At 38.6% G+C, this 27,745-nt stretch overlaps 3 protein-coding genes, 1 long non-coding RNA gene and 1 pseudogene across 4 annotated transcripts; 3 read left to right on the top strand and 2 right to left on the bottom strand.

Moving 5' to 3' along the window:
• Window positions 1-766: 766 nt before the first annotated feature.
• On the bottom strand, window positions 767-1,769 carry LOC125585567 (splicing factor YJU2-like). The gene has a single exon (XM_048754868.1). The coding sequence runs from the start codon at window positions 1,696-1,698 to the stop codon at window positions 940-942; it is 759 nt and encodes a 252-aa protein (XP_048610825.1). The 5' UTR covers window positions 1,699-1,769; the 3' UTR covers window positions 767-939.
• Window positions 1,770-3,175: 1,406 nt separating this feature from the next.
• On the top strand, window positions 3,176-3,951 carry LOC125585566. The gene is made up of 2 exons (XR_007322551.1): window positions 3,176-3,319; window positions 3,460-3,951. It is a non-coding gene; the product is annotated as an uncharacterized LOC125585566 (long non-coding RNA).
• A 5,312-nt stretch (window positions 3,952-9,263) lies between these two features.
• LOC125585565 lies at window positions 9,264-14,607 on the bottom strand (annotated as a pseudogene).
• Window positions 14,608-23,507: 8,900 nt separating this feature from the next.
• Window positions 23,508-24,245, top strand: LOC125585835 (glutathione S-transferase T3-like). Its single transcript, XM_048755532.1, has one exon. The coding sequence runs from the start codon at window positions 23,508-23,510 to the stop codon at window positions 24,243-24,245; it is 738 nt and encodes a 245-aa protein (XP_048611489.1).
• A 2,664-nt stretch (window positions 24,246-26,909) lies between these two features.
• LOC106414179 (metal tolerance protein B-like) lies at window positions 26,910-27,326 on the top strand. The gene has a single exon (XM_048755531.1). It carries the CDS (start codon window positions 26,910-26,912, stop codon window positions 27,324-27,326), a length of 417 nt encoding a protein of 138 aa, XP_048611488.1.
• The last annotated feature ends 419 nt before the right edge of the window (window positions 27,327-27,745 follow it).

Here is a 27,745-nt window from a genome sequence, read left to right as displayed (position 1 = left end):
TTCTATTTCAATTTTAATTTTATATTTTTGAATTTCAATTTAAAAAAATAAATTTATAATTTTTTTTTTGAATTTTGGAAATATTCCGAGGAAGTGTATCCCTCGGAATATTCCGACGACATATTCCTCGGAATATTCCGAGGAATTTCCGACGAAAAAAGTCCTCGGAATATTCCGAGGAAATTCATTTCCTCGGAATTCCGTCGGAAATTTCCGAGGGATTTCCGAGGAAAGATGAATTTCCGAGGAGTTATTTCCGAGGACCTTTTTCGTCGGTATGTCGTCGGAATAGCGTTATTCCGACGACATACCGACGATTTTTTCCCTCAGTATGCCGCTGTTTTCTTGTAGTGTATGAAAAACCGACATACATTATCATCAAGGTTACTTATCCACTGTCAGATCTTCAATAACAAGACAGCATGAGACAAGCTGTTATGGAACTGGCCTAGTCTATCTAGGCTATTATCCTAAAGAGTTTAGGTAATCATTATGATGGTAAATCTCGAAGGTTATACTTAATTTACACGTTTACAAATTTGTCACATTTGATTTTTCTACTGGGTTTGAATTGTGGACATGATCCAGAAGGTTAAAAAGGCGTAACCTCGTTAAAAAGTTGTATTTTATTTTCTACACTTTATCTTGACTCATCTGCATTAACGTACAATACTTCAACAACGTTCTTATTTTAGCCAAATCACAGATTAAAACAGAATTTTACCAAGATCAGGTTTTTCAGTGTTTATAATGAGATCAGCTAAAATCAATGAAACTTTACAGTAACCTTAATTGTAGAATGTAGAATGCCTGCAATCTCATACAATTCAACCCAAAAAACTTATTAGAAAGACAGTGTAACAAAATATCTATGCAAAACCCATTAACTAAATCCAGATTCGAAACCGCAGGTAGATAAAAAACATGGATTTACTTCTCCTAATCGCTGTCTGTGCCGTAGTTTTGACATAGAGATTCGAGTCCCCGTGGTAGCTCTGCGGTCTTCTTCGAGATTATGCGAACAGAAGAGATTTGAAGGGAAGATGTACCGTTAACACATCTCTTAGGCTTCTTCTTCTTCTCATCTAAAGACTCATCGTTTTTCTTTTCATCAATCCTAGTCTGCTTACCAAATTTTATAGACTTAATGAGCAATTCTTCCTCCACGTTCTCTTCTTCTTGTTTTTTTCTTCTATTCAAAGCCTCAAGCAGTGATTCTAAGCTCACCGAGGCTCGTCTAGACTTCATAGACTTCATCTCATCAAGCGCAGCCATAACTTCAATCTCTCTTTTAGATACCTTAGTTCTCTTCTCTAACGACTCCAAGGCGTTTTCAGCTACCTCATGCTTGTCTTCCTCCTCCTCGTGTCCATTATAAGGGCCAATTGCACCTGATTCGACAACATAACCCGAGTTCTTTGGATCGGTTTTGATTGTTATCTCTGCCGAGCAGTTGGTGCACTTGATATAAAACCTGTGGATTTTAATCCCTAGGTACGTCTCGTTGATGACTTCTTCTTCACGGCAATTGAATTTAGTGCCTTCAGACATGTAAGCACCACATGTGTTGCACCGAACACGAACCGGAAGCATAAATCGAATCTTCTTTTGCAGGTTGTTCGGTTTCCGGAGGCGAGGTATCTTCTTTGGATCAAAATCCGGAGAATAATACTTGTTCAGGACTTTGCGTTCTCCCATAATATCACACGAACTATTCAATGAACAAAAGGGATTTTTAGTTATTGGATAGCTGTCCTAGACACTTATTTATAAGAAAACAGCTCTTCGTATTTCCTTTTCTCTGTTTCCTCCTAAACACGTGTTTCCTTTTCTTTGTTTGTGTCGGTTTGAAGTTAAACACGTAGTTGTAACCAAATAAATTGAGATAAATAAGTTAAAAGACCAAAATAATTATTCTTATTTTCAATATCTATATCCAATTTCATTAAGATAACACAATCAATTAATAATTGATTGTTATCACATGATTAGGTTTACCTTTTAGCTCAGCTAGAACGTTTGTCTTTGTTTATTTGTAAAATGGGAAGCTTAAAGATACTCTCTGTTGTGTTTGTACCAGAGATTGTTTGTCATAAACGGGATTTGTGAAAGCTTTGCCGGGTGAGCAAGTTGCAGAATCTACTAAAAAAGGGTTGAAAGAGAGGTTAGCACGTGGGCAAGGTGCAGTTTTTTTTGGAGTATGATATAGCTCACCTCCGACATGAAGCTAAAAGAAACCAAATCAACTTCTTAATGCAGAGAAAGAAAGCTTCAGCAGTGAGAGGTCAAACAAAAACTCCTACGTGGAAGATGTTCAGACTCCTCGCCACTTAAGCACAACATTTATTCCATTGCGAGCTTGTTTAGAAAATCTATCTCCTTCTGATTTTAATGTTTTGTTGGCTTAGGGAGTAAGAGCATTTCATCATTTTGCCGACTCAGATTCACTCTGGCTGGTTTAGAGAACCAATGTAGCTCCTCTACAGTGAATTAAACAGAGAGAAGGTTACTAAGCCTTGCTGGTCATCACATACCTGACATAGTGGAGGAATCCTTGTTAGAGCTCCGGTATTGCAGATTTTTAACGGCAGACTTATTTACTTGTTTCTAAGGGTGGGCGTTTGGGTATCCATTCGGGTCTATTCGGGTTTTAGGGATTAAAGATTTCAGCTTTTTCGGGTATTTATAAATTTCTTTTCAGATTCGGTTCAGATCTTTTCAGCTTCGGATAACCCATTTAAACTTTTTTAATTTTTTTTAATTCATATAAACTTTAAATTTCTCAAAATCTAAAAATAAAAATAATATATTACATATAAAATTGAATAGTGCATGCTAAAATATCTAAACTTAATATATAAATTGTTTTGACTTAAATATTTGGATAAAGAATTAAATATCTATATTATTATGGATTTTTAGTAATTTAAACCCTCAACTAAAGTCAATCATACACTAAACCCTCGACTAAAAATCCTTTGAAGTAAACCCTCATCTTTATGTCCGTTAATGTTTTCGCCCCCTCCCCCGGTAAACTTTGTCATCAACAGTGGACGTCTCCCGTTAACATGAAACATTGTGTTTTGTTAAAAGAGAAAAACATCAACATGTTTACTCAAAACAACACAATGTTTATATAAAACGACAAGGAGTTGGTACGTAAACCCACCACTTATATAGAGGAAGCCTCTTAATTTCCCCAAATTCAACTCTTTCACTCTCGACGAACCCTAATTTTCAAATCGATGAATCTGTGACTACTGAGTGTGCATTTCAGAGCGAGAAACGTGATGGAGAGAATGAATTTTCCAAGCCCAAGGTTAGTTCTCCGTTTCTTTACTTTTTACTATCTTCGTTTTGGGTTGAAGATGAGTACTTTTGATTCAGATTTTTTTCAATTAACTTAAGTGATTTTCATTTTCTTTTACATGACTTTCTTCTTTCGTTTGTGGGTTGGAGTATATTGGGCTTCAGATGGATCTTACAATGGTGGTCAGACTAAATGTTTTTGAGTGGATTTCAGAAGACCGACACTTGAAATGCTGAAAGATGTTGCTTTAACAAGTGGTTATGCAGAGAATATGTGTGAGGTTTCTTACTTCCCTAGTCGAGCTGTTGGGGCGGCGGATCGTGTGGACTTGGTAGCTGATAATGATGTAGAAAACATGATTAGATGTTTAGACGACGTGGATATAGCATGAATATATATGGCGTTAGGGAAGATGATCCATATTTAGATGATGTGCTTGTAGGAAATGTAGAAGAAGAGGAGGAACAAGAGAGTGATGACGAGTCATGTGATTTTTATAGAAATGATTATGTTGAGAGTGATGGGTCTGATGATGATGAAGATCGCCGAATTGAGTTTTATGTAGGTGAACAGTTTGTTTCGAAATAAAAGTGTAAGGAGACAATCGAGAAGTATGATATTAACGAGAAGGTTAACATACATTTACAGAAATCTGAAAAGAAGAAGATAGCTGCAATATGTGGGCAAGAGAACTGTAAACTCTAATGGTCTTTAGTATTTTCGTAGAACCAGCATTGCTGTTACCCTATAGGTGTTATTAACCTATATAGCGCACCAAATATGATAGGAACTCACAGCTGTTACCCTATAGGTGTTGTTAACCTATGTAGCGCACCAAATATAGCTGCAGATTTTCTAAATGAGTTCAGGCGTAACTCGAAACTTTCTGCAGAATATATAATGCAAAGGTTGGCTTTAATAGGTTGCATTTGAGCGAATTGTGTCAGATATTTGACTTTTTCTGGATGACTTACCAGTAAGTCGTCTCCAGGAAAACAAAAATTTCAATATTTTATTAAAGCTGGATGACTTATCTGTAAGTCGTCTCAGGTTACTTTTGCAATTGGAAAATAAAACTTAAATATTTAACTTTTCCCAGACGACTTACGCGGAAGTCGTCAAGTAAGACGACTTATTTGAAAGTCGTCCAGGATAAGCAAAGTCGTCCAGATTTATTTCCTAGATTCTGGTCAAACCTTGCTTATCTTGGACGACTTTCTCGTACGTCGTCTACCTGGACGACTTTCAAGTAAGTCGTCTGGGTAAAGTTAAATATTTAAGTTTCTTTTTCGAATTGCAAACTAACCTGAGAGGACTTACAAATAAGTCGGCTAGCTATAATAAAAAATTGAAATTTTTGTTTTCCCGGAGACGACTTACTGGTAAGTCGTCCAGGAAAAGTCAAATATCTGACACAATTCGGTCAAATGCAAAACTAACCCGTTTATCCTAGACGACTTACCAGTAAGTCGTCTAGGTTTTTTTTTAACAAACAAAATGGACGACTTACGTGTAAGTCTTCCTATTTAAAATTCAATTGCAAAAATGACCTGTTTGGACGACTTACTAGTAAGTCTTCCAGACGACTTACTGATCAAAGGAGCGAGAATCATTTTTTTGGGGGAAGGTTTGACACATGCTGAACTTCTTGCAATGACTCAAGAAGATTATAACCTGGACATGAGCACATAATCTGTGGAGATAACCTACTCATTACCAGCAGAAATGATGCAGGCTCCAGACACCCCTCCTATTCATGTTACAAGTGATAGACAAGTTCGAAACTTGCTCGAGATAACCAAAACGCATGGAGTACGGCTTTGTGTATCAAGCCGTAGCAAGGTGGAAACGGTTTCAGAGTTCAGGGAAGAAGATGATGAAGCTGATGAAGCTGATGAATGTTTTGAAGATGATGATGATGATTTGAAAGATGATGGGGAGGAGGATGATGGGGAGGAGGACGATGGGGAGGAGGATGCTGGTATCTCTATTGTTGCTGAAGCAGACGAGAATGGTGAGGATTACAGTGTTTATGGAAAGGTTGAAGATGAGGATGAGTAAGATGATGATATGTGTTTTGAAGATATCAAAAATATTGAAGGAGGAAGAACGAATGGTAACAATATCCATGTCAACCAGAGTTTTGTTAGCAAGGATGCTTCTACGTAGACGACTTACCAGATGACTTATTGGTATGTCGTCTACAAAGAAAACTTATCAGTAAGTCATCTAAGTCATAGCAGAAGACTTACACAGTCCTCCAGCCACTCTAAGGAGGTCCGGAGGATTTGATACCACCAAGTTCTACTTGTACGTGATTTTTTATCGAGAGGTGTTCTATAATGACTGCAAACACAAAGTGTTGAAAAGCAATCAGTTTTTGTAGACTAAAGCAAGCTATTATGGGAAAAGCAAACACTTACGGATAAGTTTTCAACCAATCAGCGAGCTCCTTCAACTTCTTCTTGTCAATTGGTGCAAAATGATTATAGACTGGATAAAGCTTTTTGTTTGGAATGATCACTTTGGCCGTGCTGTTTTCCGTATAAGGAGATTGTTGTGAGGCAGCAAGTTTACTTGTTCGATCACTCTTTGCAAGGCAAAGTGCCAAAGCAGCATCCCTATTTTCTAGATATCTAGCATCTTCCTTCTGTAAATCCGAAACAGTGGATTGATTTTTGTCCAATAGAACAAGGCTCGGTTCTGGAGCTTTATCTTTCGAGGAACTAGCATCTACGGGCACATATGGACCTTTATCCTCCGGCAAGCTCTTCCTTCCCGCGTTCGTCCCATTAACACTTTCACTCTGCAATATACAAGATGGGTTTATACAATAATAACCAAAGATCCATTTCAAACAATAATAACCAATGACTTTGTCCAAAGATCCATTTCATACACTATAAACAAAGCACACATGTTCTGACATACAAGAAACAAAGCAAATGCAACTTTTCAGTTCTTATTCTTAAGACTTTTTCTAGTCAATCTCTTGTTGGGAGAGGATTCGTTACTAACCCCGGGTTCGAGCGTCGGTTTAGGTGGAGGGGTAGTGTTTTGAGCTGATGTCCCTTTCCGTTTTGTGGTGATACCAACCTTCTTCTCCACAGCTTCCACCCTTTCCGACAGATACTTGATCTCCTTAAGGCACGTCCCAAACCCTTCCCTCATGGCATCAACTATGTCCTTGAACATGGTTTTAATATCCTCTTTGGTCAACCCACCAACAGTCGTATGAACCTCTTCACTAGCCTCTGCAGCTGCCTCTTCACTAGCCACTGCAGCTGCCTCTTCACTAGCCTCTTCACTAGCCTCTTTACGAGCTTTCTTCCGAGGTCTTGGAATGTCTTCCTTCACTACCTTTTTCTTCGTTGGACTCACAACCGCCGGCTTTGTATTGACCCAAGTACCACTTCCACGGTTTCTTCACAAACATGAGTTTAATTATGTTCTCCGCAGGCGTGTCCTCAACATCAAACTCCCATTTTGGAAACATTTCACCAATGTCCTTCTGAACAAAGTTGATCACCCTAGTCTGCAGTAAATAGAAGATATGAACTTAGATATTTGACGGATTAAGAAAGATGGAAAGAAAAGACTTCGCAGACGACTTATAATTAAGTCGTCTAGAAAGTCTTCCAGCTGGACGACTTAGTAGACGACTTAATTTTAAGTCTTCTACTAAGTCATCCAGTTGGAAGACTTATCAGACGACATAATTATAAGTTTTCTGCGAAGTCGTCAAGATTGCAGTAAATACCTGACTGAGGATAGCCTCTTTAAACTGTATGCGTCCTTTGCGACCTTTGTAAACCAGTATCGGTGGAGACGGATTGTTTGGGAGAGGATTACCATAATTAGCACCCAATTCCGGCAGATCTGTGTACACCCAGACCTGAAGAGCTTGTGCGAACCCATTAATAGTGTAACAAACCGAAATATCTCTGCCCTTCACATAGTCCATCAGCACCTTAAACGCGACTCTCCCCCATGGATAATTCTCAAACCGTTCTAACTCCATCACTAGCCTTGCCAGACTAACCCGTGTAGGGGTTGAATATTTTCTCCCTTCAATGGATCCAGTGAAGATGGCAAGGTACGCTAGCCGCTTGCGATCATCCCGAGACCACCCTTCGCATCTCTCAAATGCTGCTATTATCTCCTGAGTAGAAGGTCCAGCTTTGACATGAACTCCCAACATCTCCCAGAAAGAAGTCAACTCCTTTGTAACAACACAGTGAGGTCTCTCAAGATCCTCGATGTACTCGCAGTTTAGACCAGTGAGGTTTTCAAACTCTAACAGTGAAAACCTCACAGGTTCTAGACCAACGAGACTCCACGGCTCATACTTTTTCTTTATGTCCAGCTGGAAACGAGCATGTAGTGAACCAGCCTTGAAGCCCAATCAAATCCCAGCTCTTGGAACTTGATGAACACTCCCAACTTCGACTCCTTCAGCTCTTCATATTCGTCATCATGAAGAGCTTTCTTTAAAGCAGTATGCAACGTCCAACAAGTATGATACGAAATGCTATGCACTGCGGGAGGCTTTTTCCCTAATGTATGTATCCTACGGAGGAGTTCTGGTATATCCACTTTTTTTTCCTGCAAAACAATCAAAGACAACCATCTCAAAACAATCAAAGACTTATAATTAAGTCAACCATCTCAAAACAATCAAAGACTTATAGTTAAGTCATCTGGCAAGTTTTCCAGCTGAAAGACTTATATTTAAGTCGTCTGGAAGACCACTTAAATATAAGTCTTCCAAGACTTCCAGTAGAATATTTTAAAGCAGACCTGAAAATTCGGAGAAGAAATAGTCGCCTTCGACATAGCGGTTATATATCTGCAAAAATAGACGTGAAAAAAAACGAGTGTATAAATTGATAGAGACAACGTTTTACGTTCATCTTTTCCTCAATCAATCACTCGACAGTAAGAGATATAACTTACCGGCGGCGGAGTTCAACGAGACGCCTCTGAGAGAATGCACGCTAGGGTTTCCTCTCAGATCTTATATAGAGGAAGTGGCTGTGAGAACGGTGGTGAGAACGGTGGTGAGAACGACGGTGATAACGGCGAAGAGATAACCGGCGGTGAGAACGATGGATTAGAGAGAATCAACGGAAATCGCCTTCGAAATCGCCTTTGAGAGAAACGGCGTTAGGGTTTTCTGAATTTCGCAAAACAGTGAATAAAAAAACACCTTATATATGTCCGGTAAATAATCCAGTTAGGTTTAAAAGTACATTGAAAAATTAAAGGTTCGGTCCGGTTTGGACGACTTACTAGTAAGTCGTCTGTTGAATAGTACTGTACATCAGACGACTTACTAGTAAGTCGTCGCAGACCCTAAATTTAACCCCTAAACTAAATTGACTAAATTAACTAACTAACCACGTTATAAAGCTGTAGTTATACTTAAATAGTGTTTACTATACACAGAAATAAACACACTTAGGTAAATTTTAAAGTTTTCAAAAAAACATTTATGCATTCCAAAATCTAACCCTAGGAACACATACAATACTACAACATATGTTGGCAAAACCTAAACCAAAGAATATCATGACTCACTACTTTCACTCATCTATGTTGAAAACAATTAACTTTTGTTATATCTTAATTTATATCTCTTAAAACATATGTAATTACATGATTTCAATTTTTCAATTTTTCACTAATCAAAATATTTTTTACAAAAATTTTAAATTATTTCTAAGTAGAACTAGTCCAGACGGCTTACGGGGGTTAAAAACGTAAAAAAAAATCGGTTTTTTTGTTTGTTCACAAGGGGCTAGTTGTAATTTCAATAGCCTTTTAAGTTACTTTTGCATTTGATTCAAGTTTGGGTTTACTTTTGCATTTGAAATCAAGTTGTGAGTCATATTTTGGCAATTTTCCCAAAAATATTTCAATAATGAATTGCCACACAAACACAACTCTCGGCTCAAGCCTGTTGTGGACAGGACAAACCATTCACAGTGAGACCTCCATCAACACAAATGGTTTGACCAGTAATATATGAAGCTGAGGGTAGACACAGAAAAGCCACAAGGGATGCAACCTCTTTTGGCTCTAGCTCCAGCGCGACCTAGTGGAGTTCTATTAAACAAACTCTTCTTGTACCTGGCATTTCCGAGGAGCTGGTTTTTTTTTCAAGAAAGAAAAAAAAAAGATAAGAGAATGAGAAGTGCATGAGATAATTTGGTGGGAAAAAAGAAAAAAATATCCGTAGAGTTTGTCGCTCATTACAGGTTGAGCCATAGCAGTCTGGATAAAATTAGGAGCAACAGCGTTGGCTCTTATGTCGTCACGTGCCCATTCACACGCCAAATTTCGTGCTAGTTGATTTATAGTTCCTATCAGATCTCTTAGAAACACAAAGAGTTATAAGAACAACTTTTCTTATTAGCTTTAGAAACTACTCAAAACTAAAGTTCTCAATATGTTTCTCTCAGATCATATGGAACACCTCTCCATTAGACCCATATTTATATGAAAGACAATTTCCTTTAACATGTGGGATATGGAAAACACAAACCTAACCTAAATAGAAACTTCCTTTTCCTATTTCTAGGTTTCCTTATTGTGTTTATCTTAACATATTAAACATCTAATAATATGTTAAGTTTCCACAAGCTTGGAATTATCCAACATTCACCCCCTTAATTCCAACTTGAATTAGGGAGATCAATTTCTTGAACTCCGATTAAGCTCCTCATTTGCTTGAACATAATCCTTGCTAATGGCTTGGTAAGGATGTCAGCCTTCTGCTCAACACCCGGCACATGCTCCACTTCGATATGCCCGTTCTCCACACACTCACGAATGAAGTGATACTTCTTGAGTACATGCTTACTCCTTCCATGGAAAACTAGATTCTTGGTTAGAGCAATGGCTGATTTGTTGTCGATCCTAAGCTTGACTCTCTCGCCTTCTTTGCTTAGTATCTCACTCAACAATTCCTTGATCCATATAGCTTGCTTCGCTGCTTCTGTTGCTGCCATGAATTCTGCTTCGCATGATGACAATGCAACCGTCTGCTGCTTCTGCGACGTCCAAGTAATCAGTGATGAACCGTAGTAGAATGCATGTCCTGACGTGCTCCTCCCGTCATCGAGATCAATGCTGTGACTGCTGTCACTATAACCAACGACACTCCTTGACCCATCTCTCTTGAAGAACAGACCGTAGTTTGTTGTTCCTTTCACATATCGCAATATGTGTTTGATGGCTTGTCCGTGAGAGTCTCTCGGATTGTGCATGTATCTACTAAGAACACCTACTGCGTAACATAGGTCGGGTCTTGTGTGAAGCAGATACCTCAAACATCCTATGATTCTTCTGAACTCGGTAGCATCTATCTCTCGCTCATCTTCAGCTTTTGAGATCTTCAAATTCGCCTCCATTGGAATTTGAGTTGCGTTACACGCTTCCATCTTTGTGTCACGCAGGATTCCTTGAGCATACCTCTCTTGTTTTATTCTGATTCCGTCTGCTCCTTGAATCACCTCTATGCCAAGGTAGTACGTTAGCTTACCTAGATCTGACATCTCGAACTTCTTAGACATCTCCTCCTTGAATTGCCTAATCACCTTAAGTGAAGTTCCTGTCACAAATAGATCATCAACGTAGATGGCAATGATCAAGACGTCTCCTCCTTCAGTCTTGCAGTACACTGATGGTTCCTTCGTGCACTTCTCAAATCTCATATCCTTGAGAACCTGATCAAGTTTCACACTCCATGCTCTGGGTGCCTGGCGTAACACATGCAATGTCTTGTGTAACACACAAACTCGATCCTCTTCTCCTTTCTTCTTAGAACCAGTTGGTCTATCTACAAGCTCCCATATCTTGTTTCTTGTGATAGACTCCAACTCGTCTTCCATAGCTTCAACCCAATCTTCTTCACAAGATAAGTTGAACTCATCTGAGGCAATCTCTCCTCCTCTATCGGTGCATCCTAGATTGAACACATCTGAGGCAACCTCTCCTCCTCTATCGGTGCAACCTAGATTTAACATAGCTGAGGCAAGCTCTCCTCCTCTATCGGTATGAGATCTTTTGAACCGATAGAATGCCTCATGATTATCTGCTGTCGTTGGTGGTGCGGTTTGTCCACTCAAATCTCCAAGCAATAATCTTAATGGCTTTGATGTACGAACCATGGCCTTAGTCAGGAGTGAGTCTCTGGTTTGCTTCCCTGCGAGACATGTGTCACACACGCCTTCTTCGTGTGTTACACTCGGGAATGAGTGTCTCGTTTGCTTCCCTGCGAGACATGTGTCACACACGCCTTCTTCGTGTGTTACACTCTGCATTCCTACGACCATCTCCTTCCTTACCATGTTGTTCATCACTCCATAGCATATATGTCCTTGTCGAGCATGCCACCTCCATGTAGCATCTACATCCCTGACATGTAAACACTCCGGGTAGCTTATCTCCATAGGGGTCTTGTAGAGACGGTTTGGAGATCTTGTCACACGAACTAGCAACCTTCCATGCGAATCTGTGAGCGTTAAGTAGACATCTTTCATGTTAACCTCACATCCGTTTTCTGTTGCTTGCCCAAGACTCAATATATTGTGCTTCAGATCGGGTATGTAGTATAAGTCCTTGAGTGCCTTCTTCTCTCCAGTCTTGCACACAAAGGTAACCACACCCTTTCCTACAATGTCAACACACGATCCATCACCAAACTTCACCTTCCCTTTGGTGTTGAGATTCAAACTCGAAAAGAACTCCTTGTTCCCTGTCATGTGATTGCTCGCTCCATTATCCAAATACCAGACACTTGCACTGCCTTTGTCGATATCAAGATTCTTCGGAATCACCTTATCTTCGTTCAAAAACACCACCTCGTGTACATAGAGTGCATCAGCCTCTTCTGTCTCGTTTAGGTTGGTTTCTTGATTCTTCTCTGTCTTTTCGGGACAGACAGTTGCGTAGTGACCAGGCTTGTCACATCTCCAACATATCAGCTTTGAACGATTCTTCTTCGAGTTGTTATCTTCGGTGTGTGACGCACGGTTTTGGTTGTGTGACCTACCTCGACCTCTGCCTCTACCGTTCCGTCCTCTTCCTCTACCACGGGAATTCTCATAGCCCCTCTGACTATGCTCTTCATTGTTCGAAAACATCAGTTTCCCTTGGTCTTCTTTCTGAGTTTCTTCTCCTACACGCTCCTCGTACGCCTTAAGCCTTCCAACTATGTCTTCAAACCCCGTCGAGTTGAGATCTAGGACTTGCTCAAGTGATGCTACGATCTGGATATACTTGTGTCTTGGAAGACCCTTCAAGAACTTCTTGACCATCTTGGATTCTTCTATGTTTTCTCCCAACGAGGTTGCTTTGGATGATAGGCCCGATATCTTCCCCGCGAAGTCATCGACCGTATCTGCATCATCCATCTTCAACCTATCAAACTCCGTCATCAACGTCTGAAGTCTCGCCTCCCTTACACGATCAGCTCCTAGGTGTCGCGACTTGATGGCATTCCAAATCTCTTTTGATGTGGTTTGTTCTCCCACCTGGAGAATCAAAGTCTCTGGAACAGATTGAAACAAAAGAGCTATCGCAACATCGTTCTTCTTTTGATCATCTGAACCGGGTTCGATTGTGTCCCACACTTCATGAACACGTAGTAGAACCTTCATCCTCATCGACCAAACTGTGTAGTTTGTCGGTGACAACATCGGACATTGGATGGATGTAGATCCAAAGTCCTTCGTGCGTGGAGCCCTAGTCACGTCAGCCATCTTGCCGTCGCGATCTCTTGTTCACAAGCACCGGGATCTTAAGCTACAACTTAAGCTTAGATCGAGTTTCCAACCTGAGGCTCTGATACCAATTCAGATCTCTTAGAAACACAAAGAGTTATAAGAACAACTTTTCTTATTAGCTTTAGAAACTACTCAAAACTAAAGCTCTCAATATGTTTCACTTAGATCATATGGAACACCTCTCCATTAGACCCATATTTATATGAAAGACAATTCCCTTTAACATGTGGGATATGGAAAACACAAACCTAACTTAAATAGAAACTTACTTTTCCTATTTCTAGGTTTCCTTATTGTGTTTATCTTAACATATTAAACATCTAATAATATGTTAAGTTTCCACAAGCTTGGAATTATCCAACATCCTACACATACACACAAAGAAAAAGATATACGCGTCAATCTAACAAAATTACTATCGTATCTTAACATCAAATTCATAAAAGATATGTTTCATTTTTTACCAAACATCATTTGAAAATTAACAGGTAATCGAAAATGTTCCTAAAAAAATGTATAAAGTTAGAATTTTACATATGTTAAACATATATGAATCCATAATACTATTGGGCCCCTCTACTTACCAGTAAGTCGATGTACCTTTGGTTAAACAGTAGATAGAGCCACCTTCCATCGATACAACCCCTGCAACAGAAGAAATAAAGACAATGCTTCCAAATCCAGAAGCTTTTAGGAGAGGATGTGAAAGTTGGCTAAGATGATAAGCAGATTCTAAGTTTGTTGAAATATGGAACGAGAAATCGTCAGCCAGATATTCTGTTGTTGGCTTTGTGCGAAGTCCGCCAACGTTGTTCACCTATGTTGACAAAAACAAGAGTAATAAAACCCGTACTATATATATAACTATCTAATATAGCCTATTTTTCCCAAAAGAATTTGTTTAATTTTTTTAAATTAAGATTAACTTACAAGAATGTTGAGCTTGCCATCGAACATCATTGAGACCGTCTGCATAAGTTTTTCTCTAGCGGGACGTGAGGATACATCACAGATTGAACCACTAACTTGAAACCCTTTCTTTCCCCATTCATTTAAACTTTGATTTAGCAGTATTTCAGATATGTCGCATACATGGATTCTAGCTCCAAAACCGGCTAGCTCCTCTACTATGGAATGCCTAAAACAGTCAAAGTTAAATAAATTTAGCAAAATATTATATAAAAGAAGAAGAGTAAAGGAGAAACACGAACCCAATTCCGCTGGCTCCACCTGTTACAAGAGCAGTCATCCCTTGAAGACTCCATCTTTTATCCATTTTTGTTTGCCACTGATTAGAAATGACCAAAGAAGCCACATAACATATATCTAGATGCTAAGTAAATCAAATATACGTAGCTAATGACGTTTCGTATAGAGTTGAAAATTCTAGCATTATTTAAAAATGAATTAATGACAAAAATTTAGCGAGAAATTAGCTAAATTGTAAATGAAAAAAATGCAAAATAATATTTTAATGTTCTGATTGTTAAATGTTACATGAAATGTATTTATTCATAACATATTATTTGTTTATGAATGTTGAATTTCCGAATAGACGTCCTGACAAACCATATATGAGATTGTACCTCAAATCTGGCTAGCTTTTCTATTGTGGTGGCATGCCTAATTAACATTCCACAGAATAAAATAAAATAAATTTATCCAAACCTTAAACAAAATCAGATCAAATGGGTAGAATCCTGGAAAATATGATGTGTATATATTAAGTTAAAAAGACGAACCTGAATAAGTCACACAAGCATAATATCCAATTATTCTTCTTCTTAGAGAAGTTTATTCTTCTTCTTTTTTTGAATAATATTGAAGTTTTTAGATTTTGTAGATTCCTACATTTCTCTAGAACGAAGTTCAATGTTGGAATTGTGTGAGTCCATGTCCAATTCTATATTATCCGATTAGTATGATATTGTCTATTTTGGGTCTAATTGGCTGGTCCGCGTGGATTTACTTTTGGGCTTCTTCCCAAAAGGCCTCATACTAATTAGAGTTGGACATTTTATTATATATTAGACACTTCTTGTCTAATTCTCCAATGTGAGACTTAGTTTGTTATCTCACATTCTCCCCCTTAAACTAAGGATCACATTCATCTCGTGTTTCACAACTGACTTCCTGGATCTTTTAACTTGATCTCTGCCACACACACCTCCCAATCCTAACTCGATGGATCTCGTTCCTACTCGAAGGGTATTTTGGTCTTCTTGCAGATTTCTTGTCAACCTGGGACCTGTGGGTTATGGGCCCACCACGCTTCCGCTGTGCCACTCTGATGGAGTTAGTAGAAGAGGAAGAGGACAAACACAAAGATTATAAGAACTTCTCTTCTTGTTAAAGCACTAGAACACTCTGATGGAGAGCAGCCGCGTTAGTAGAGGTTATGGTGGAAGAGGAAGAGGATGAGGAAGGTCTAATGGTTCTGATGGTCATAACAAAGGAGGAGAAGCTTCGAACAAGACCAAGAAGAAAACTCTCATGCCTGTCATATGGTTACTTGCACCATTGTCAAGGTACCATGTACTCGTATTTCCATCGCATTCATCAAACCTCTTAGGAAACACTCTCTCTTCGTTGAAGAATACTACTTCATGCTTATATAATGTATCTGCTTCTTGTGTTTCCGTTAGGTTAGCTTCTTCTCTTGGTCGTGTAACACGAAGTGCCCCATCTTGTCGCATCTCCAACATCTAACCTTAGAGTAGTCCTTCTTGGTCTTGTCCGAAGCTTCTCCTCCTTTGTTATGACCATCAGAACCATTAGACCTTCCTCGTCCTCTTACTCTTCCACCATAACTTCTACCTCTGTCTCTTCCTCGCGAGTTGTTATGGCTTCCACTACCTTGCATACCATTCTTTCCAAACATGAACTTCGATTGACCTTCTTCTTGGGTTTCTTCTTTTATGCGTTCTTCGAAAGCCTTCAATCTCCCAATAATATCTTTGAACCCCGTTGAATTTAGATCCAACACTTATTCTAACGAAGCTACGATGTGAATGAACTTCGTTCTTGGAAGTCCCTTCAGAAACTTCTTTACCATCTTCGATGCTTCCATTATCTCTCCTAACGCGGCTGCTCTCGATGCTAAGCCTGAAAGTTTTCATGCATAGTCATCTACCGTGTATGTGTCTGCCATCTTCAGTTTGTCGAACTCAGACATCAAAGTCTATAACCTCGCTTCTCTCACGCGATCAACACCTAGGTTAAGGGATTTGATAGCTTCCCAAACCTTCTTCGATGTATCATGTTCTCTTATCTGAAGTATTAGCTCTTCTGGGACTGATTGAAAGATTAGAGCAATCGCCATATTGTTCTTCTTTGCATCATCGCTCCCTGGATCAATCGTATCCCAAACATCATATAAACGAAGCATCACTTTCATTCGCATCGACCATACGGTGTAGTTGGTCGATGATAGCATTGGATATCGTATGTCCTTCTTCATCTCAAGACCTTTATCACGTCCTTGAGAATTGTCATCGTCTCCCATGTTTTGATCAAGTTACAACTTCTCTTGTAAACGATCTTCGAAACCTGGCTATGATACCAATTAAAGTTGCACAAACACAAAGATTATAAGAACTTCTCTTCTTATTAGATTTAGAAACTCTCTCAAAACTAAACCTTTCAATGTGTTTCTCTTGATGGAACATCTCTCCATGAGAACTATTATTATAGGAAAAGATGTAGCTTTGTCCTATATAAAGAGTTCTCTTGGAGAGATGTTCCATCAAGAGAAACACATTGAAAAGTTTAGTTTTGAGAGAGTTTCTAAAACTAATAAGAAGAGAAGTTTTTATAATCTTTGTGTTTGTGTAACTTTAATTGTGGTGCTTTCATTGTGAGAAGCTTCGTGTCAGAGTGGCGCAGCGGATTGGGAGGTGTGGCGCAGCGGATTGTTCGAAGCACTCTACCTTCGTGTCACATTGTCCTACACGGCCATTAGACCAAAATACCCTTCAAGTAGGAACGGGACCCATCGAGTTAGGATTGTGAGGTGTGTGTGGCAGAGATTAAGTCAAAAGATCCTGGAAGTCAGTTGTGGAACACGAGATGAATGTGATCCTTAGTTTGAGGGGGAGAATGTGAGATAACAAACTAAGTCCCACATTGGAGAATTAGACAAGGAGTGTCTAATATATAAAGAAATGTCCAACTCTAATTAGTACGAGGCCTTTTGGGAAGGAACCCAAAATTAAATCCATGCGGGCTAGCCAATTAGGCCCAAAGTGGATAATATCATACTAATCGGATAATATAAAGTTGGATATGGGCTAACCCAATTTCAACAATTGTAATTATTTTTTTTTATTTTTATTTTTTATTTTTTTTTGTTCTTCGTGGTGTTGGTGATCTTGATGCTCATCACCATCTCCTTCTTCCGTAACATCGATATGAGGAAGCTTGAATGATCCTGGTTCTTCGTCCACGTTTGTTGATACTGTATACGATGCGGTGAGATGTCTAGTTACACCATTTTCTTCACAAAAAAGAATGAACTCAGAAGATGTGAACTCTCCTCCTCTATCGGTGCGAATAGTCTTGAGTTGTAGCTTCGTTTGATTCTCCACGTACTCCTTGAACTTTTTAAACCGATCGAACGCTTCACTCTTCTCTCTTAGCAACATCGTCCACATATATCTTGAGTAATCATCAATTAAGAAAAATACATATCTATTGTTTGCTGGTGTTGATGGTGATATCGGACCGCACAAGTCACCATGTACCAACTCCAATGCGTGTGATGCTCGATACTTTGCTTTAGGCGGGAAAGACTTCCGAGTTTGCTTCCCAACTAAGCAGGCGCTGCACACATCTTTCTCGTGTATCACCTGAGGCATTCCTACTACCATCTCATTGTCTACCATATTCTTCATGACTCCAAAGTTCACATGTCCTAGCCGTGCATGCCACGTCCATGTAACATCAGTTTCTTGTATTTGAAGACATTTCGGATATTCAACCTCCATTGGCGTCTTGTACAATCGGTTTGGATGCCTTGCGACTTGTACTAATAGACTTGCGACTTGTACAATCAGTTTCTCTCCCTTGTTTTTTAGATGAACGTGATCGAACCTTTCCCAACAATCTCGACGTTTGATCCATCACCGAATTTGACTTTGCCTTTGATGCTCTCATCTAGGTTTGAGAAGAACTCTTATATTATCCGATTAGTACGATATTGTCCACTTTGGGCCTAATTAGCTGGCTCGCATGGATTTACTTTTGGGCTCCTTCCCAAAAGACCTCGTACTAATTAGAGTTGGACATTTGTTTATATATTAGACACTCCTTGTCTAATTCTCCAATGTGGGACTTAGTTTGTTATCTCACATTTAATAATATGGAAACATTTCTAAGCTCGATATGTTTTTTTTTTTCTTAACCTATCAAACTTCACTTTAATGAGTTAACTTGCTTCTCAAATTAATTGGAATTATCCATCATTCAAACCATATAATTTAGCTTTTTCAGAGATTAGACCTCTCCCACGTGTGTATTCCTAGACTTCTACGAAAGAAAGCTAAAGATATTGTACTAGCTCGCATGAAGTGCGGAGCTACGTGGCAATGCAAAACACACAATGTTTCCTCGAGAACTCGTTCTCTAAGGTGATGGAAAACCTGAGTTTTGTCAAAACGTTTAAGGTTAAGAAGGCCATTGATCTCCTTAGATGAAGAAGCCAAATTCACTAGAGACGTTAGAGGACCATATTCTTGCTTCGATATTGAATAACCACTTGGACTGAGTGTTTTGGTAATCGGCTTCCTCCTTTTTTAGATTTGGATTGATGATTTCAATAACTTCTTATTTAAAATAAATACAACTACTTTAAGATGCATATTTGATGATGTACCTCCTAGTAGTTTGACCAAATAAAAAAAATGGATACTGTACGTCCTTTCTGCCTTAGCTAAGTTTTTTTTTTTTTTGAACATTAACTAAATAACGATTTAAAAAATAAGTCGTAGCTAAGTTATATCCAAATAAGAAATGAACTATTTATTAATGAGTTATTCTTTGCTTCACCTCTAAGGGTCACCAACAAATAAAATTGCATTATTTCATATTCGATATTTAGAAAAAGAAATAAAATATTATCAAGTTATATTATATTTTATAATAAAAAATTAAAAAAAAAACTAATAGAGTAGTAGTTACAAAAAAAAATAGATTTAAAAAAAATATATTTTAACGTCATCAGCAAAACAGTAAACCGTAAACTCTAAATCCTAAACCTTTGGGTAAACTATAAACCCTTGGATAAATCCTAAACTCTAAATCAAAAACACTAAACACTAAATCTTAAACCCTAAATCCTAAACCCTAAACCCTTGAGTGTTTTATTGTTTAATATTTTTGATTTAGAGTTTAGGATTTATCCAAGGGTTTAGGGTTTACCAAGGGTTTAGGGTTTAGGAATTATGATTTAAGATTTAGTGTTTTGCTTACGACGTTAAAATATATATTTTTTTTAATCTATTTTTTTGTAACTTATACTATTTTTTATTTATTTATTTATTTTTTAATTTTAAAAACATAATATAACTTGACAACATTTTAATTTCTTTGTTTAAAAGATATCGAATATGAAATAACATGATTGTTTTGGTTGGTGAACCTAAATGGTCATGAATCCAACAATAAATTTTTATTAATAATAGGATACGTACAAAAGACGTAAAAACAAGTCTTTTTACATTTGATCCAAGAAAATTAGTTGAATCCATATTTTGAAACAAGAAAAGTCAGTCAATTATGTTCGCCTGAACGCCATCTTTAATACAATAATAATACAAATCTGACCAAAGATCACTCACTGCCTCACGCCAAAGAAGCATACCGAAAATTATAATATTAATAGGCACAAATATTTAGATTTATAGCCTTTTGTCGATTTCCTATTAAAGAAAAAAAATGATTATTCGTTTTCACCCGTCACAAGGCACAGCGACTCAGCTCTTTAAAGATTCCACATTCCGTAAACGTCAACGACCGTTGACTAGATTTGGAGATACTCTTCTTTTTTTTTTTTCTTAAACTTTGGTGCATTGATATTTAAATGTGGCAAGGTGTTACGTTTTACAAAAATTGTAAACACACTAGTGATCAAAAATGGACGTGAGAAGCCCATTTTACGATAGTAACAAAGATGAGGGGCCCATGTTGAAAAGGCCAGAGATCCAAAGAAACTGAAATATGGTGGCCCAAGACAGGAGGTCCATGTAATGAAAGAGATTCAGAAGACGGATCGGTTTCCTTTCGATCACACTGAAGGTGTTGAAACAGTGTAGAGAAGAATAAAGGATTCGAGAAGCTCCGGCGATTATGACATAGAGAGCCACAGTTGCATGCAGTTGCTCGAGTCTTCCGGATTCTCCTGTCTGAAAGATGAAATTATGTTTTTGATTGTCCTAGTGATTAAAGAAAGGACCAAATCAGGCGCTCTAAAAGATCCGCGATGAAGACGATTATTCCGTTCTCGCCAAGTTTCATAGATAACTAGCTGCCAAGCAAGGCGAACCAGGAAAACGTGATGGATTGTTCCAGCAAAAATAAAAGCTGCACACCAAAAATTTATTATTCCTGAGATGATAGAACTTAATCTTCTAACAATAAGATAACATCATGAAACTCCATATTTCCGAAGAAAACAACATTGTTTCGAATCGGACAATAATCTTATATGGGGCTCTCTAGGCTTTAAAAAAAATCTGCTACAACCTAAATTAATCTATATGGACATCTTCTATATGATTTACCTTTATGTCCTTAATGAAATTAAATAAATTAAAACAAAATTAAATTAAAATTGTGTTTGCCGGCGCGGTCTTCTTCTCTGTCTCATGTTCTCCACGCATGCAGATGCAGTCAACATCTTAGTTGTGCCTCCGGTTTCAACAGCTTCAGTGGTCCATCAGCGTTTTCTGTTTTTGCTCTTCTGTGTGTTCAACTGACTCATTAGTGCATCAAAGTTGAAGCTCGTCATCCACCATGTCAAACGGCGACTGAAACTGCAACATCCATTGCTCGATCCAACGCCACCTCTCCTCAGCTTTCTTCTGTAACTCCTCTGCCGCGTCAATCAACAAACACTTGGCCCATTCATTCTTATTCCTCGTCAACCATCGTGCTTCCTCTCATCTCTTTCTCTTTGATTTATTCTAATCATTCTCGCTTTCCATTTACAGCCAATTTCTTCCTTCACGGCTATCGGTATTCGACCATTGATTTCGGTGACATAGTTGATTTTCCGGTGGCATAAGAGGCACTTCCAGTGGTTTATTTTGGTTGCAGTGACAAAGGCGACGGATCGGCTGGTTCGTGTACGTCTTCTCTCCACGTCAAAACTTCTCGACTTCATTGTATATCACCAGCGAGAGCATCAATGATGGCTTCCACTCCTCTTACGTAGATGTATGACGACTCCGGTGTGATGGTCTGGCTCTCCGATGGTGAAGAAAGGTGACTTTGGTGATGAGATGCGGCAGCTCTGAGCCTCCGACTTGCCTCTTCCTCCATGCACTAACTCATATAAAAAGAGAGAGAAAAAAGGAACGGAAGAAAAGAGGAAAATGCTTACATTATATATAAACCGGTTTGACCAAAAGAAAAGAAAGGGTTTTAGTTATTGTAAGTTTGTAACTAACCAAAATCAAACCGGGTTGGTTCAACAAAATTGAATAAACCCAACCATTAATTAGAAAAGAAAAAGCCGTGTCGCTACAATTTTATTCTAATTAATTTAAGTTTTGTAATCTTTTAACAACTAAGACCATCTTTAACGCAGATTCTTAGTGGACTGCTTAGTGATTTTTTGATTTAAAAAAAAGGAAAATGAATTAATTGGAGAGGAAGCACTGCTTAATTAGGCTTTAGAGGAAGCGATGCTAATGGGACACGTGTTGGCATGATGCGAGTCCGCGTCCCTTTCTCTCTCTCTCTCACGAAAGACAAGCGTTTCTTCAGTATCTCTCTCGACGACTCCGCCTTCAATCTTCTCCACTTCTCGACGAAATCGATCTCTCCTCGACGGCTCTGTGAGCAATCGACGATGATGTCTCCTTGTATCTCTCGCTCTCCTCGAAGCCTCCGTGATCAATCGACGGTGATGTCGCCTCGTCTCTGTCGCTCTCCCCGAAGCCTCCGTGATGATCGACGTTGTTCTCTCCTCGTCTATCTCGCTATCCTCGACGCCTCGTTGAGAAACATGCACATGCATCTGTCCTCGTCTCTCTCTCTCCTCGACGACTCTGCGATGAATCTCTCGGCGTCTCGCGGTGTCGATCTCCCCGAGGATGAAGCTCCTCCATCTCTCTTTCTCGGCGTCTCGCGGTGTCGATCTCCTCGAGGATGAAGAATCACCCCGAGGATGAAGCTCCTCCATCTCTCTCTCTCTCGGCGTCTCGCGATGTCGATCTCCTCTCTCAGGGTCGGAGCTCTCCTCTACGTCAACAAAAGAAAGGTAAAGCTATGGATGTTGCCATTTAAGTGTGAATCGACCTTTGATATTTTTATTAGTTTGTTGTGTTTGTTCCTGCCTCAAGATTTGTCTGCCTTTGTTTCTTCAGATGGTCGGAGCTAGAGACGAAGGTTCGTCAAACAAGACGTCTACAATGAAGACAGGTAAAACTTGAACCCTCTTTGATCTGTCAAATGGTTGTTGTCTGAATTGTTTAAAAATGGATGAAATTGAATCGAGATAGTATCAATTGAATCGAGTGTCATGAATGGATGTTGTCTGAAATTGTTTAAGAGTTGTACTATATCATTTAGCTTCTGGTCTGAATTGAATCGAGTGTCATGAATGGATGTTGTCTGAAACTGTTTAAGAGTTCTACTATATCATTTAGCTTCTGGTCTGAATTGAATCGAGTGTCTTGAATTAGTTTTGTATCTGTTTGTTTGTCTCTTGAGGTCTGTTTCTCATTGTTGTTTTGGTTTCTGTTTGTTTGTGTCATGAGCTCCATGGATGAAGGTTCGTTAAAGAAGATAACTACAACTGCAGGATCGTTTGCAAGCAAAGGAGTGCATTCACCGGAGAAAAAGAGGTAAATTTTTAATATTTTTTAGTCATTGAAAGCTTGGTCTGTTTGCATTGGTTGGGTTAGGTAGTTAATGTGTTTGGTGTGGTTGCATTGATGTTGGTAATGAAAAGGGAATTGCTTTTGGTTGCGGTAGGTTGTTAAATGACTTGCTGTAGTTAAATGACTAGCTTTAGTTTGAATTGTTGATAATAAATGACTTGCTTTGTGTTTGATTATGGTTGTGAAAGGGTAATAAATAGAAGTTAGATATATGTCAACTCCAAAACTGCTTTAAAACTTCTTCTTTCTCTTCTATCTCAAACAAATTCCTATTTGTTAATTCTCTCTTCTTTCACTTCCGAGATGGAATTTAATCCATTTACTGAGCCTTCAAACTTTGTTGAACTGCTTAGCAGTCAACAAAGTGTTTTACTATCTGAAGTGCAAGTTCTCTTCTATGGCACTCAAGGCACTGAGCCTTCAAACTTCGGTGAAGACAACCAAGCCTCTCGTAAAGAAAGAAGGACGTGGTCGCCAGGAGATGATGTTCTGCACATTAGCTCGTGGTTAAACACGAGCAAAGATGCAGTAGTAGGGAATGACCAAAGGCTTAATGCATTCTGGAAAAGAATAGCTGCGTACTACAATGCTAGTCCCTCTGTTGGTGGCTGTGAAAAGAGAGAGCCAGCACACTGTAAGAATCGCTGGCAGAAGATCAATGACCAAGTTTGCAAGTTTTGTGGCGCATACGAAGCTGCGAACAGAGAGAAAACCAGTGGTCAAAACGAGAATGATGTGCTCAAACTAGCCCACCAGATCTTCTTCACTAACCATAATAAAAAATTCACCCTTGAGCATGCTTGGAAAGAGTTGCGTAATGACCAGAAGTGGTGCGAGCTGTCTACTGCTAAAAATGATGGAGGCTCCAAAAAGAGGAAGTGTGGGGATGTTTCACATTCAGCAAGCTCGAAAGCAACTGAAGTGGATTCCGGTGACGATGATGAAGCAACAACTCGTCCTCCGGGTGTTAAGGCAGCAAAGACTCGTTCTAAGAAGACAATGAGTGATGGGAAGGAACTGTCTGAGTTTCAGACAATGTGAAACATCAAGCAGCAAGATTTGGCTTTGAAATCAAGGCTGTATAAGATGAAGTTACTCGACGGTCTCATTACTAAACAAGGACCACTAACGGATGTTGAAGAAGCGTTTAAGACTCAACTCATTAATGAGTTGATGTCTCCATAGATTTCGTCTCGGTTTGTTTGTCTTGTTCGACTTATATGTTTAAGTTTAGGTTTAAGTTTAACTCAAGTCAAGAAGCGTTTAAGTTTATATTTGCTTGTTCTCGTTGCTTGTGTTGGTATTGTTCTGTGTTTATGTTGTGGAGTTTGTGTTGCTTGTTCTCGTTGCTTGCTTAAGTCATATATGGAACTTCTTCTTAATATTTGTTGTTGTTATTGTACTGTGTTTCATGTGAAAGAGACAAAGAGGGAAAGAGTAAAAGAGTGCAAGTCAGTGTGTCACGAGTGTTGTTGTTTCGTTGTTTCAAGTCACGAGTGTTGTTGTTTTGTTCCATTGTGTCACAGACTTTTGTAATGTTTGGTTGTATCAAGTCACGAGTCTTGTTGTCTTGTATGTCACGGACTTGTATAAGTTTTAGGAGACTTGTATTATAAAGTAGTTGCTTTTCTCTAACTTTATATTCACGATTGCTCAAGATCACATCTCTCTTTCTTTGTATCATTTTCAAAGTTCCTCAACATTAGAACTCTCTTTCTTTGTATCATCATCATCATTCCTCAACATCACAACTCTTTTTCTTCTTTTCATTTTCACGATTCCTCAACATCACAAGTCTTCTTTTTATCACAAAACAAGATCGTCGTTTTATCACTAAGTTTTTTAAACACCTTTTCACCTTTTCTTTCTCATGGCATCTTTTTCTCAAAACAATTTCGAAGATTCACTTGATGATGCATTTGATGAATATTTTGATCAACATTTTGATCAAAATTTTGATCAATATTTTGATCAAACATTTGAGAATTTTACCATTGGTCATCAAGAAGAAGCAAGAAAACAAAGAAAAAAACGAGCCTATATTGAAAGAAACCGTGAAGGGGGCAATCTTCGTATGTGGAATGATTATTTCAGTGAAAATCCAACATACACTGATACTCTTTTTCGCCGACGATTTAGAATGAACAAGCCGTTGTTCATGAAAATTGTTGATCGAATCTCCAATGAAATGGAATTCTTTCGACAAAAACGAGATGGTCTCGGAAGGCAAGGTCTCTCTGCACTTCAAAAATGTACAGCAACCATTCGTGTCTTGGCATATGGTACTGCGGCTGATGCGGTTGACGAATACCTCAGGCTCGGTGAAACTACTACTCGGTCATGTGTCGAACATTTTATGGAAGGAATAATACATTTATTCGGCGATGAGTACCTAAGAAGACCAACACCGGCTGATCTTCAACGTCTACTTGATATTGGTGAGTTTCGTGTATTTCCCGGGATGATAGGAATCATCGATTGTATGCATTGGGAGTGGAAGAATTGTCCCACCGCTTGGAAAGGACAATATTCACGAGGTTCGGGAAAATCCACAATCGCTTTGGAAGCGGTGGCTTCGTATGATCTATGGATATGACATACGTTTTTTGGACCTCCAGGTACCTTAAATGATATCAATGTTCTTGATCGCTCACCTGTTTTTGATGACATAATAAATGGTCAAGCTTCGCAAGTCACTTTCTCTGTCAATGGAAGAGAGTATCATTTGGCTTACTATCTGACCGACGGTATTTATCCGAAATGGGAAAATTTTATCCAATCTATTTCATTACCACAAGGACCGAAAGCGGCTTTATTTGCTAAACATCAAGAAGCTGTCCGAAAAGATGTCGAGCGTGCTTTTGGAGTCTTGCAAGCTCGCTTTGCCATTGTTAAAAACCCTGCACTTTTTTGGGATAAAGCCAAAATTGGGAAGATTATGAGAGCATGTATCATACTCCATAATATGATAGTAGAAGACGAACGAGATGGATATACTCAATTTGATGTTTCAGGATTCCAACAAGGAGAAGAAACCGGAAGTTCACATGTCAATCTCGATTTTTCCTCAAATATGCCTACAAATCTCGTCAATATGATGGGTGTTCGAACTAGAATCCGTGATAGGCCAATGCATGAACAACTCAAAGCTGATTTGGTTGAACGTTTATGGAGTAAATTTGGAGAGGATGTAGACAACAACTAAGTTCCGAATGTTTTTTCAAATTATTCTCGTTTATTTACTAATCTTTGTTGTTATGTTTTTATTTTCAAATCTATGTTTTAAATTATCTTTTCATATGTTTGATATAATAAATAATTTAAAATAATTTTAAAAAAAATTAATTAAGAACCCCTAATTAAGCACCTACCATTGGAGCACACATTCTATTACTTTCTTAACTTGAGTTCTTAAGTACATGTAAAGTACAATTAATTATTTAAATAATCATTAAGCACTCCATATAGGGTGTTAGGGTTAAAGATGGTATCCTATTAATTTACATGACACATTATATTTTTATGTTTGTTTACGTCTTAATCTCTAACAATAAGATAACATGGTGAAACTCAATATTTCCGAAGAAAACAACATTGTTTCGATTCTCAGGTTCGTATTCTTGAAAATTTATTCAAATCACAAGAAAGGTGAAAATGTTAGTTTCCTCTTCTAATGCAAGCCTTTGAAACGTTTCAAAAACGCTTATGGAATTAGAACACATCCGCATTTCGAAACCCGACCATGAAGATGAAAAAACTGAGTCACCATCACGAACAGAGGAAGTGATTCTTCTGTCTTGCGCGTTTGCGAGACGAGCATTGCCTTTCCGAGTCGAGAGAACGAGAAGAATTGATCAGAAGACTAAGAAGCGTCATCCTTCCTTACCTGACAATCTTTTCCTCGCGGTCATGACGGACGCTGCGCATTTGCTGTCCGACGTGGCGGGTTTGGGCGTCTCTTTGTTGGCCATCAAGGTCTCGAGCTGGGAAGCGAATCCGAGAAACTCTTCCGGGTTTAAACGGCTTAAAGTTTTAGCAGCTTTCTTGTCTGTTCAGCTCGTACGGCTTGTCTCTAGAGTTATAATATATGAAGCCATTCAAAGACTTCTTAGCAGAAGCTGAGAGGACAGTGAAATAATGTTTGGTTTTTCTTGAACTTGGCTATGGTCGTTTGGTTAGGACATAACCATAACCACTGCCACCATCCGTAAGTGCAAGATGCAATACAATATAATATAACAGAAGATAAATCAAGAGACATTACGATTAGCAAATGTTTTTTGCTATATTAAAAATCTTTACAAGACTTGCTTTATCAGCTTTACACAACTTGTTAACACCTTAACAATTGCTACATCAGCCTCTGACTCAGAACGACACCAAGAATTCATCCAAGAGATTTTCACCCTTCCTCTATAATAATCAGTTTCGAGAGTTGTCGATATCTCATCGATCCCTTGCTATTTTATAGTGATCTCCCACGTTTCCAAAATCCTTGTCCATAGAACCATGGATATGGACAACTTTTATATTATTAAGTA

The sequence above is a fragment of the Brassica napus genome, chromosome C4, assembly GCF_020379485.1.
Source record: "Brassica napus cultivar Da-Ae chromosome C4, Da-Ae, whole genome shotgun sequence".
In the NCBI taxonomy this organism is placed as follows: Eukaryota; Viridiplantae; Streptophyta; class Magnoliopsida; order Brassicales; family Brassicaceae; genus Brassica; species Brassica napus.
Note: the sequence above shows the minus strand (reverse complement) of the source record. Positions and strands in the feature narration are given on the sequence as shown.

What these genes read in the sequence shown, in the direction of transcription:
- LOC125585835 (XM_048755532.1), top strand. Translation starts at nt 23,508, where the DNA reads ATGGAATTTAATCCATTTACTGAGCCTTCAAACTTTGTTGAACTGCTT.
- LOC106414179 (XM_048755531.1), top strand. Translation starts at nt 26,910, where the DNA reads ATGGAATTAGAACACATCCGCATTTCGAAACCCGACCATGAAGATGAA.
- LOC125585567 (XM_048754868.1), bottom strand. Translation starts at nt 1,698, where the DNA reads ATGGGAGAACGCAAAGTCCTGAACAAGTATTATTCTCCGGATTTTGAT.